The sequence below is a fragment of the Carcharhinus amblyrhynchos genome, chromosome 7 (genome assembly GCF_965287045.1).
Source record: "Carcharhinus amblyrhynchos chromosome 7, sCarAmb.v2.hapA, whole genome shotgun sequence".
Classification (NCBI taxonomy): Eukaryota; Metazoa; Chordata; class Chondrichthyes; order Carcharhiniformes; family Carcharhinidae; genus Carcharhinus; species Carcharhinus amblyrhynchos.
The window spans coordinates 123,467,712-123,481,403 of NC_137330.1; the positions used below are offsets into that span (position 1 = coordinate 123,467,712).

The 13,692-nt window shown below is 42.8% G+C and overlaps 1 protein-coding gene across 4 annotated transcripts in view; it reads right to left on the minus strand.

Annotated features, from left to right (window-relative positions):
• enah (ENAH actin regulator) overlaps positions 1 to 13,692 on the minus strand; it is a 561,715-nt gene that overhangs the window by 114,127 nt on the left and 433,896 nt on the right. For all 4 annotated transcript variants that reach the window (XM_080193082.1, XM_080193083.1, XM_080193084.1 and 1 more), the window contains 2 exons: positions 11,498 to 11,826; positions 137 to 282 (listed from right to left, as the gene is read on the minus strand). In XM_080193082.1, coding sequence (XP_080049208.1) covers positions 137 to 282; positions 11,498 to 11,826 — 475 coding nt within the window. The remainder of the gene's footprint in view (positions 1 to 136; positions 283 to 11,497; positions 11,827 to 13,692) is intronic.

Genomic DNA, 13,692 nt, shown 5'->3' on the forward strand with positions numbered 1-13,692 from the left:
TTCTTATGTTCTTATGTTAATTAATCAGGTATAGAGATATAGACGTGAATGAATCTGATGTACTAAATCCGATTGGAATATGAATATAGAATATGAATCATCATATTACCCATTTCAATTACTTATCAAAACTCACCGCCTGGCCAGCAGGGCACTCATTTCTTCCATTAGACCAGTACCTCCGATAGAAATCGGGGCTCCATTACCTCGTGAAGACTCAGATTTAGAAGGAGTGGACACTGAACTAATACTGCCCATTGCAGAACTTGAAGTTTCATCAGTCTGTAAAAAGAAAAATTGCAGTGATTACTTTATATAAAATCAAGAATCTAAAATACAAGCATGAGCTTTGGAAGCTTTCTGTGTTTTCTGCAGAATTCCTACCCTGCAGGAGGAGGCCATTCAGCCCATCAATCCTGCTATGACTCTACAAAAGAACATCCACCCAGGCCGCTCCCCCATGCCCATAACCCTGTGTATTTACCGTGGCTAATCCACCTAAACTACACATCTTTAGATGATGGGAGGAAACCACGTAGACAGGGAAGTGCATACTCCACACAGTCACCCAAGCCAGGAATCAAAGTTGGGTCCCCAGCGCTGTGAGGCAACAGTGCTAACCACTGTGCCACCCCAGTTTTAGGATTACATCTTTCAGTTTATAATATTATCATACTTTACCATAGGACGTTCAAAGCAGCTGCGCAGGTGGAGGATGTGGTTAAGAAGACGCAAGGTGTATTGGCCTTCATCAATCGAGGAATTGAGTTTAGGAGTCGAGGGATAACATTGCAACTATACAGGACACTGGTCAGACCCCACTTGGAGTACTGTGCGCAGTTCTGGTCGCCTCATTACAGGAAGGATGTGGAAGCCGTAGAAAGGGTGCAGAGGAGATTTAGAACGATGTTGCCTGTATTGAATGAGCATGCCTTATGAGGATAGGTTGAGGGAGCTTGGCCTTTTCTCCTTGAAGAGACGAAGGATGAGGGGTGACCTGATAGAGGTGTATAAGATGTTGAGAGGTACTGATCGAGGGGATAGTCAGAGGCTTTATCCCAGGGCTGAAATGGTTGCCACAAGAGGACACAGGTTTAAGGTGCTGGGAAGTAGGTACAGAGGAGATGTCAGGGGTAAGTTTTTCACTCACAGAGTGGTGGGTGCATGGAATGGGCTGCCGGCAACAGTGGTGGACACAATTTCGATAGGATCTTTTAAGAGACTTTTAGATAAGCACATGGAACTTAGTAAGATCGAGGGTATAGGTAAGCTGAGTAATCTCTAAGGTAGGGACATGTTCGGCACAACTTTGTGGGCCGAAGGGCCTATATTGTGCTGTAGTTTTTTCTATGTTTCTATGTTTGTCACTGTTTCTAAATGTAGGGTAAAGGACAGGGATCATGTGACCTACACTATTAAACCGGTAGTTTGATAGTTAAAGATCAAATGCAAAACTTAGTCGCTTTATTCAAAGGGATGTGCCAAATATGTAGAAGGGTCATATGTACCCAAAACATTAGCTGTTGTTTCAGAGATATTGCCAGACTCGCTGAGTTTATCCAGCATTTTCTGCTTTGATTTCAGATTTCCAACATCTACAATACTTTGCTTTTCCCAGAAAAGTGTTACTGGCGTCAGGTTGTTAACAGCTGTACTGGAACCTGTCCCTTTGTTTCCAAGATGAAAGGCTGGGGTAATCAAAAATAACTGATTCATTCTGCAGTCAGGTTACAGGTTTCCCTAAAACCAGAATTATCACAGAGAGAAAGGAGTTTTTGGTCTTGTGTGATCTGCAGCCAACTGAGAGGAAAAGAGCAAGAGTTGGATGATAGCCAAGCCCGGACCTTAAACAGAGAAAAGGTCATTGTTCACCATTTGGAATGTGGATGTGGGCTGTGCTCAATTTAAAGACCATGCTCTTGATGAATTAAAACAAGGCTGGGGAATCTGTGTAGCTGGAGTTAGAGGGAAAATTTGGAAAAAAATCAGGTTATAAGATGTTACTGGGAAAGCAAATGAATAGAAGTAAACTTCAGGGAGTTGCACATGAATTTGGATTGTTTCCAGAAGAATTGGATGTTTACTTAGAGACTGAGTAATGTAACAAGATTGGGATTTATGGTTATCATTCACAGGAGAAAAGGGCACAGTCTTCAATAACCTAAATTATACGTTGCATACAGGAAGAAAATACTGTTTAGTTAATAGTGTTATTTTTGTTTAGTCATTTGAGACACTGAAAATTTTAAAACATGAAACCTATGGAGTCACAGATGGATAGAGTGGTGAAGAGTCATAGGGGTTTACATCATGGAAACAGGCCCTTTGATCCAACTTATCCATGCCGCCCTTTTTTTCAAACCCCTAAGCTAATCCCAATTGCCTGCATTTGGCCCATATCCCTCTATACCCATCGTATCCATGTAACTATCTAAATGCTTTTTAAAAGACAATATTGTACCTCTACTACTACCTCTGGCAGCTTGTTCCAGGCACTCACCACCCTCTGTGTGAAAAACTTGCCCCTCTGGATACTTTTGTATCTCCCCCCTCTCACCTTAAACCCATGCCCTCTAGTTTTAAACTCCCCTACCTTTGGAAAAAGATATTGACTATTTAGCTGATCTTGCCCCTCATTATTTTATAAACCTCGATAAGGTCACCCCTCAACCTCCTACGCATCAAAGAAAAAAGTCCCACTCTATCCAGCCTCAACTTATAACTTAAACCATCAAGTCCCGGTAGCATCTTTTCTGCACTCTTTCTAGTTTAATATCCTTTCTATAATAGGGTGACCAGAACTGCACATAGTATTCCAAGTCTGGCCTTACCAATGTCTTGTACAACTTCAACAAGATGTCCCAACTCCTGTATTCAATGTTCTGACCGATGAAACCAAGCATGCCGAATGCCTTTTTCACCACTCTGTCCACCCGTGACTCCACTTTCAAGGAGCAATGAACATGTACCCCTCTTTGTTCTGTAACTCTCCCCCACATCTTACTATTAATTGAGTAAGTCTTGCCCTGGTTCCATCTATTAAAATGCATCACCTCGCATTTGTCTAAATTAAATTCCATCTGCCATTCGTCAGCCCATTGGCCCAACTGATCAAATCCCATTGCGTTCAGAGATAACTTTCTTCACTGTCCACTGTGTCACCAATCTTGGTATCATCTGCAAACTTACTAACCATGCCTCCTAAATTCTCATCCAAATCATTGATATAAATGACAAATAACAGTGGACCCAGCACTGATCCCTGAGGCACGCTGCTGGTCACAGGCCTCCCGTTTGAAAAACAACTCTCTACAACCACCCTCTGGCTTCTGTCAAGAAGCCAATTTTGTATCCATTTAGATACCTCACCCTGGATCCCAGGAGATTTAACGTTATGCAGCAACCTACCATACAGTACCTTGTGAAAGGCCTGGCTAAAGTCCATGTAGACAACATCAACTGCACTGCCCTCATCTACCTGGCTATCCCTTCAAAAATCTCAATCAAATTTGTGAGACATGATTTTCCACTCACAAAGCCATGCTGACTGTCCCTAATCAGTCCTTGCAACTCTAAATGCCTGTTTATCCTGTCTCTCAACATAGGAACATAAGAAATAGGAGCAGGAGTAGGCCATCTAGCCCTTCGAGCCTGCCCCGCCATTCAGTAAGATCATGGCTGATCTGAAGTGGCTCAGTTCCACTTTCCCGCTTTCTCCCCATAACCCTTAATCCCCTTGCCTACCAAAAACCTATCTACCCGCGTCTTAAATATATTTAGCGAGGTAGCCTCCACCACTTCAACTCAAACTCAACTCAAAATACCTTCCAACAATTTACCCACCACAGAAGTGAAGCTCACTGGCCTGTAGTTCTCAGGCTTGTCCTGCAGTCTTTTTTAAACGAACGCACAACATTTGCCACTCTCTAATCTTCAGGCACCTTACCCTTGACTATCGATGATTCAAATATCTCGGCTAGGGGATCCGCAATTTCCTCCCTAACCTCCCACAATGTCCTGTTGAGGCCATAGCTGGAGTACTGTGTGCAGTTCTGGTCACCACATTATAGGAAGGATGTGAATGCACTGGAGGGGGTGCAGTGAGACTTACCAGGACGCTGCTGGGATGGAATATTTAAGTTACCAAAAAATGTTGGCTAGCCTTGGGTTGTTTTCATTGGCAATGAGAAGACTGAGGGCAACTTGATTGAGGTGTTCAAGGTTATGAGGGGCATGGACAAGGTGGATAGGGAGCAGCTGTTCCCCTTAGTTGAAGGGTCAGTTACGAGGTGACACAAGTTAAAAGTGAGGGTGGGAGGTTTAGAGGGGATGTGAGGAAATCTCAGAGGGTGGTGATGATCTGGAATGTGCTGCCTGGGAGGTGGTGGAGGCGGGATGCCTCACATCCTTTAAAAGTATCTGGATGAGTACTTGGCACGCCATAACATTCAAGGCTATGGGCCAAGTGTGGGCAAGCGGGATTAGGTGGGAGGTCAGTGCATTTCATGCATCGGTGCGGACTCAATGGGCTGCAGGGCCTCTTCTGCACAGAAGTATTCTGTGATTCTAACCTACTCAGTCTCTCCTCATATGACAGACTGCCATCCCAGGAATCAGCCTGGTAAACCTTTGTGGTACTCTCTCTATAGCAAGGACATCTTCCTCAGATAAGGACACCAAAACTGCACACAATACTTCAGGTGTGGACTGACCAACACCCTGTACAGTTGCAGTAAAACATCCCTATACTTTTACTCAAGTCCCCTGACCCTCTGGCAGTGCAGCCTTCCCTCAATACTGACCCACTGACAGTGCAGCACTCCCTCAGTACTGTCATGCATATCCCCACACACTCAGTCTGTCCAAATCATGCTGAAGCATCTGTGCATCGTCCTCACAGCTTACCCCCCATCCAACTTTGTCTGCAAATTTGTAGATTATACATTCAGTTCCCTCATCCAAATCATTAACATATAATGTGAACAGTTGGGGTCTTAGCACAGATTCCTGTGGAACCCCACTAGTCACTAACTGCCAATCAGAAAAAGATGCATTTATGCCAACGTTTTGCTTCCTATCTGCTAACCAGCTTTCTATCCATCTCAAAACATTTCCTGCAATTCCATGTGCTTTAATTTTACATAGTAGCTTGCCATGTGAGAGCTTGCCAAAAGGCGTCTGAAAGTTAAACAAACCACATCCACTGGTTCTCCTCGGTCAACTCTACTAGTTACATCCTCAAAACATTCCGATTGATTCGTCAAGCATGATTTCCTCTTTGTAAATCCATGCTGACTTTGTCTGATTACACCACTGCCTTCCAAATGCCAAGTTATGAAATCCTTGATAATGGACTCTAGCAACTTCCCAATACCGGCGTTAGGCTCACTGGTCCATTGTTCCCTGTTTTCTCTCTACCTCCCTTTTTGAATAGCGGCCTCACATTAGCTACCCTCCAATCTGTAGGAATCTGTTCTGAGTCCAAAGGATTTTGGAAAATGATCACCAATGGATATACCATTTCCAAGGCTACTTCCTTAAGATTGGGATGAAGATTATCAGGACCTGGAAATTTATCCACCTTCAATCCCATCAATTTCCCCAAAACCATTTTTCTACTATTGCTTATTTCCTTCAGCCCCTCACTAAAACATATTTCTCTCGGAACTTCTGGTATATTATTCATGCCTTCCTTTGTGAAGACTGAAGCAAAGTATGAATTTAATTCTTCAACTGTTTCCTTATTCCCCGTAATTAATTTTTCTGTTTCTAACTGGAAGGACCCTGCCTACATTTGTTTTTGTCAATCCTTTTTTCTATACATACCTATAGAAACTTTAACAATCAGTTTTTATGCTCCCTGCTAACTTACTTTCATACTCCATTTTTCCCTTCTTAATCAATACCTTGGTTCTCCTTTGCTGAATTTTAAACTGCTCCCAATCTTCAGACCTTTTGCCTTTTCTTGTCAATTTGTATGCTTCTTCCTTGAATCAGATACTATCTCTGATTTCCCATTGTAAACACAGTAAAAAGTCTGACAACACCAGGTTTACGTCCAACAGATTTATTTGATAGTAAATTCACTAGCTTTCGTCAGGTGAATGGAGAGTTCTGGCCTCAGACAGAGCATATAAAGCACAGGCAGTTTACAGATTACTGATTAGAATGCGAATCTTTACACCTAACCGGCTGTTCAAGTCCTAAAGTGGCCGACAATGTGAGTGGAAGGAGCACTGATCACAGGTTAAAGAGATGTGTATTGTCTCCAGACAGTACAGCAAGTGAGGTTTTGCAAACCCAAGCAAGTCACGGGGGTTACAGATAGGGTAACCTCGAAAGCTAGTGAATTTACTATCAAATAAATCGGTTGGACTTAAACCTGGTGTTGTCAGACTTTTTACTGTGTTTACTCCAGTCCAACGCCGGCATATCCACATCATTCCCATTGTAAGCCATGGTTTGGCCACAAGTCCTGTCCCTTAACACTCTTGAGGAATAAACAACTTCTGGAATTCATCAATTCGTTCTTTAAGTGCCTGTCCACTGTCCCTTCTATCAGTAATGTTTCCCAGCCCATCATGGCCAAGTCATGCCTCATACTATCACTGTCACCTTTATTGAGATTCAAGACACTGGTATCAAAATCAACTATGTCACTATCCACCTTGACAAAGAAGTCTGATATTATGGTCACTTGTCCCAGTGGTTCTCTCACAACTAGATTGACAACTAATTCTTTCTTATTGCAAGATGGCCAGTTCCCTTGTTAGTTTCTCAACATATTGCTCCAGAAAACCATTCCATATACACTCCAGAAATTCCTCCTGTAACGTACTGTGACTAATTTGACTCTCCCAATTTATATACAAATGTCACAGACGTTCCTTTAACACACACATCTCTGATTTCCTGCCTCATGTTTTTCCCAACATTACCACTATAGTTTGGTGTTCCGTACATCACCCCCAACAATGCTTTTTGCCCCTTGTTGTTTCTTAACTTGACCCGTACAGATTTCACATCACCTTTGCTAATATCTTTTTCCTCAATGTCATATCAATATCGTCTTTAATCAACAGTGCATTTCCACCACTCTTTTAAACTGTCACAGGTCTCCATGGACATCGCAACAATATCTACTGCAGCCAAGCTGTCAGCAACTTTCTCATACACAATTTGCTCTAAAAAGCAAAAAACAAGCTATTAGGTCTTCCTTGCAGCTTTTGAGTACTTGACACAAGAGCCGACCTTTTATTCTGAAGCTGGAAAGTGAGGGTCAGCAAAGAATTCACATGAATTCTCCATTCAGAAAAAGGCCAGAATTTTACCGTCCCGCACACCACAGGAATTGGAATGGTCAACGGGAGGACCATGGAAAAATCCGTTGACCTTGGGCAGGAGATTTCATTTCAGGATGAGTGAGTCCATAAAATCCTGCTCAAGACCTCCAAAAAGCAAAAGAAAGAAAGGGATTTCCATTTATTAAGCATCTATCATGACATAAGAGTGTACCAATGTGCTTTACATTACAGCACATGGCACAGTGGTGAGCACTGCTGCCTTATTGGGGATGTATAAATGGGGATGTAATAACTGGAAATGAGAAAATGGCTGAGGCATTGACCAGATATTTTGTGTCAGTCTTCATAGTGGAAGACACAAATAACATGCCAAAAATTGATGACAGGAAGGCTAGGATAGTTGAGAACCTAAAAACTATTATCACGAAAGAGGGAGTGTTGGGCAAGTCAATGGGGTTAAAGGTAGACAAGTCTCCTGGTCCTGATGGAATGCATCCCAGGGTAGTAAAAGAGATGGCAGGAGAAATTGCAAATGCACTAGTGGTAATTTACCAAAATTTGCTGGACTCTGGGGCGGTTCCTGCAGATTGGAAAACAGCAAATGTGACGTCACTGTTTAAAAAAGGAGGTAAACAAAAGGCAGGTAACTATAGGTCGGTTAGCTTAACTTCTGTATTAGGGAAAATGCTTGAATCTATCATCAAGGAAGAAATAGCGACTCATCTGGATATAAATTGTCCTGTTGGCGTGGGTTCATGAAGGGCAGGTCATGTTTGATTAATTTGGTGGGATTCTTTGAGAGCATTACATGTGCAGTGGACAATGGGGAACCTGTGGATGTGGTGTATCTGGTTTTCTAGAAGGCATTTGACAAGGTGCCACACCAAAGACTGTTACATAAGATAAAGGTGCACAATGTTACAGGTAATGTATTAGCACAGATAGAGGATTGACTCACAGAAAGCAAAGAGTGGGCATAAATGGGTGTTTTCTGGTTGGCAATCAATGGCTAGTGATGTGCCTCAGGGATCGGTGTTGGGACCACATTTGTTTACTATTTACATAGATGATTTGGAGTTGGGGACCAAGTGTAGTCTGTCAAAATTCACAGGTGACACTAAGAAGAGCAAAGTGTGCAGAGGAAGATGAAAGTTTGTAAAGGGGTATAGATAATCTAAGTGAGTGGGTGTAGGTCTGGCAGATGGAGTACAATGTTGGTAAATGTGACGTCATCCATTTTGGTAGGAACAACAGCAAAATGGACTATAATTTAAATGGTAAAAAATTGCAGCATGCTGCTGTGCAGAAGGGCCTAAGTGTCCTTGTGCAGGAATCTCAAGGAGTTGGTCTGCAGGTGCAGCAGGTAATTAAGGAGGCAAATGGAATTTTGTCCTTCATTGTGAGAGGGATGGAGTTTAAAAAAAGCGAGGTTAGGTTGCAGCTGTATAAGGTGCTGGTGAGGCCATACCTGGAGTACATAGTACAGTTTTGGTCTCCTTACTTGAGAAAGGATATACTGGCATTGGAGGGGGTGCAGAGGAGATTCACTAGGTTGATTCCGGAGTTGAGAGGGTTGGCTTATGAGGAGATACTGAGTAGACTGGGGCTATACTCATTGGAATTCAGAAGAATGAGGGGAGATCTTATAGAAACATACAAGATTATGAAGGGAATAGATGAGATAAAAGCAGGGAAGTTGTTTCCACTGGTGAGTGAAACTAGAACTATGGAGCATAGCCTCAAAATAAGGGGAAGTAGATTTAAGAACATAAGAAATAGAAGCAGGAGTAGGCCATCTAGCCCTTCGAGCCTGCCCCACCATTCAATAAGATCATGGCTGATCTGAAGTGGCTCAGTTCCACTTTCTCCCCATAACCCTTAATTCCCATGCCTACCAAAAACCTATCTACCCGTGTCTTAAATATATTTAGCGAGATAGCCTCTACCACATCAATGGGCAGAGAATTCCAGAGATTCACCACCCTTTGACTGAAGAAGTTCCTCCTCAACTCCGTTCTAAACTGTTCCCCCCCTCTTATCTTGAGGCTGTGCCCTCTAGTCCTGCTGTCCTTTCTGAGCGGGAAGAATCTCTCTACCTCTACCCTATCCATCCCCTTCATTATCTTATACGTCTCTATAAGATACCCCATCATCCTTCTAAATTCCAACGAGTACAAACCCAGTCAATTTAAGACTGAGTTGAGGAGGAACTTCTTCACACAAAGGGTTGTTAATTCTTTGGAATTCCCTGCCCAGTGAAGCAGTTGAGGCTACATCATTAAATGCTTCTAAGGCAAGGACAGATAACTTTTTGAACAGTAAAGGAATTATGGGTTATGGAGAGTGGGCAGGTAAATGGACATGAGTCCTCGAAAAGATCAGCCATGATTTTATTGAATGGAGGAGCAGGCTCAAGGGGCCAGATGGCCTACTCCTACTCCTAGTTCATATGTTCTCACATCACCAGGGACCCGTGTTCAATTCCCAGCTTGGCTACTGTCTGTGTGGAGTCTGCACCTTCTCTCTGTGTCTGCGTGGGTGTCCCCAGGGGCTCCAGTTTCCTCCCACAGCCCAAAGACATGCTGGTTAGGAGCACTGGCCATGCTATTCTCCCTTAGTCTAACTGAACAGGTGCCAGATTGTGGTGACTTGGGATTTTCACAATAACTTCATTGAAATGTTAATGTAAGCTATGACTAATAACTAAACTTTTTTACTTTGCTTTACATCCAATGAAGATGAACTGTGGCAGCCATATGTACCATGTACAAGATGTACAGGAACTCACCAGATTCCTTAGGGAGCAGCTTTCAAACCCATGACCACTACCATCTAGAAGAACAAGAGCAGCACATATCTGAGAACACCACAATCAGGAGGTTACCCTCCAAGTCATCCACCATCCTGACTTGGAAATACATAGCTGTTCCTTCACTGTTGCTGTGTCAAAATCCTGGAATTCCCTCTCTAACAGCACTGTCAGGAACTGCAGTGGTTCAAGAACGCAACTCACTATCAACTTCTGAAGGCAACTAGGGACGGGCAGTAAATTCAGGTCTCGTCAGTGACCTAATAATTTATTTATTATAAGTCATAATTTATTTTAAATTAAAATGTAATTTTTGAAGTCGAGTCACTACTGTAATGTCAAAACATGACATCCAGTGTGCCTATAGCAAGGAATCACAAATACATGCAATACATGACCAGATAACTATTTTCCAAAATGATATCAGAACTCCCTTTTCACCTTCAAATGCTCTGTGGGATCTTTACATTTTAAGTGTTCAGATCGGGCTTTAGATTCCTATCTTATCTGTCTGACGGTGCAACACTCCCTCAGTAGTCAGCTGCAATGTCAGCCTGAGTTCTTTGTTCAAATCTAGGGACCCTTTGTTCAAATGGGACCGGAATCCAAGACCTTTAGTTTCTGGGATGAGAGTGCTACAACTAAGCCAAGGCTAACTCCTTGAAGTGGTGCTCACACTTTAACTTTGACCTTTAAAATTGTTGAAAGCATTCCTTCATTTGCTAAGCATCACCAGAAAAGATTACTTTAGATTAATCCTGATGAATTGTTATCACAATCCTAAGCAGTGGGCGGAATTTTCCTGTCCCACCCAGCATGACAAGCGTAGAGTGTAAGGGTCCATTGAACTCGAGCGGGGATTTCCAGTCTTGGAAAAGTCCTGCCTGTTAAGTCTATTTCTCTCCTGCTGAGTATTTTCAATATTTAAGGGAGGCAGTGGTATAATGCTATCGTCATTCACTCATTATTCCAGGGATCCAGAGCAAGACCAAAAGCCACGGGTTCAATTCCTGCCATAGCAGATGGTGGGATTCAATAACAATTTACTGATAAGATTAATTAATTGTTGTAAAAATCCATCTGGTTTTCTCATGTCCTTTAAGGAAGAAAATCTGCCTTTTCTGGCCTACACGTGACTCCAGATCCATAGCACTGTACTTGACTCTAAAATGCCATTTGAAATGGAGAACAGTTAGGGCCGGGCAGTAACTGCTGGGCCAGCCTGTGACAATCAGGTCCTGTAAAAATGAATAACGTTTTGTTTCTGTTTTTATTTCAGATTTCCAGTTTTGCAGTATCTGCATTTGCATTGCTACAAATTACACTAGCTAACACAGTGAATGGGTTTATATTGGAGAACTAACCCTACGTAACTTGCACTTACCCGTCCCACTTTTCTGAGTTTAGCTCCAGCCAAAGCAGCTGCCAATCCTGTCAGTGGACGATCATCTTCAGCCATAGATGATGGAAAACCTGAGGAGGGAAGAGGTGGGGCTGGGGGGGGAGGTGGAACAGGAGGCAATGCCTGCCCAGGAAGGGGAGGTGGTGGTCCAGGTGGGGGAGGGGGTCCTGACACTGGCAATGGAGGTGCAGGTGGTGGACCTGGTGGCAATGGTGGTCCTGATGTTGGTAGCTGTGATGGTCCAGGAGGAAGAGGGGGTGCAGGTGGAGGGAGTGGTGGCCCTTGGGTGCCATCACTTGTTAGGCCAATACCTGTGTTAACAGAACAAAATAATCAGATAAAAATGTGATACAAAATTACATGATTTTGCATGTTTTTTGTGAAAAGATAAAACAAATAACTGTCATAGCTGCATCTTTAAGAAGTTAACAACTTTACCCACTTGTAAAACCAATCCTGCATTGTTCACATAGGGTCTGAGGGGCCAACAGACACACTGGGGCAGAAACTAAGAGAGGAATTTTGTAAGGCAGCCTATCTTCACTAGAGGATACCTGTCTCAAAAAGCTACAGTACAAACATTTGGTGCAACTGCTGAAAGTAGGGCCTACCAGAGTATCCAGGTGGCTAAAGGAAGAAAATTGTACGATTCTGGTTCTAGGAGAGTGAGAGATTGCTGGCTGAGTTTAATGTTACTTAAGATCTATGTACATAAACACAGTGGCTACAAGATCAGATCAGAAACTGCAGGAAGTCTCCAAAAACTGTCCAGCATATACAAGGCACATGTCATGACTGTGATGGAACACTCCCTACTTACCTGGATGGGTGCAGCTCCAACAACACTCAAGAAGCTAGACATCATCCAGGACAAAGTAGCCCATTTGACAGGCACTACATTCACAAACATCCACTCCCTCCACACCGATGCTCAGTAGCATGAGTTTGTACTATCTACAAGCACTGCAGCAATTCATAAAAACTAGAAGCAGAAGTAGGCCATTCAACCCGTCGAGCCTACTCAGCCATTCATTTTGATCACGGTTGATCATCAAATTCAATTTCCTGATCCAGCCTTCCCCCATATCTCTTGATCTCTTTTTCCCCTAGAGCTATATCTAATTTCTTGAAATCAAACAAGGTGTTGGAAGTTTTGGAACTACTTCCTGTGATAGTGAATTCTACTCATTCACCAATCTTTGCTGAAGAAATTTCTTCTCACCTCACTTCTAAAGGGTTTACCCCTTATCCACAAACTATGACCCCTTGTTCTGGACTCCCCAACCATTGGGAACACTTTTTCTGAATCTACCCTGTTTAACCCTGTTAGAATTTTATAGTGTGGAAATGCCAATGTTGGATTGGGGTGGACATAGTAAGAAGTCTCACAACAGCAGGTTACAGTCCAATAGGTTTATTTGGAATCACGAGGTTTTGGAGCGCTGCTCCTTCATCAGTTGAGTGGAGGGAGGTTTACAAACATGGCATATATAAGCAATGACACAATTGCAAGATAATTACAGATTGGAATGGGAAGAATGGTTGGAATGCAAATCTTTACAGGTAATCAAGTCTTTACAGGTACAAACAGTGTGCGTGGAAAGAGGGATAGAAACATAGAAGATAGGAGCAGGAAGAGGCCATTTGGCCCTTCAAGCTTGCTCCACCATTCATTACGATCATGGCTGATCATCCAACTCAACAGCCTAATCCTGCTTTCTTCCCATAACTTTTTGATGAGAATTTAGTAGGTATGGTTAGTAAGTTTGCAGATGATACCAAGATTGGTGGCATAGTGACGGTGAAGAAGGTTATCTAGGATTGCAACGGGATCTTGATCAATTGGGCTAGTGGGCTGATGAATGGCAGATGAAGTTTAATTTAGATAAATGTGATATGATGCATTTTGGTCGATCAAACCACAGCAGGACTTACTCAGTTAATGGTAGGGTGTTGGGGAGAGTTATAACAAAGAGATCTAGGAGTACAGGTTCATAGCTCCTTGAAAGTGGAGGCACAGGTGGACAGAATGGTCAAGAAGGCACTTAGTGTGCTTGGTTTCATTGGTCAGAACACTGAATACAGGAGTTGTGACATCTTGTTAAAGTTGTACAAGACATTGGTAAGGCCATACTTGGAATACTGCGTACAGTTCTGGTCACCCTATTATAGAAAGG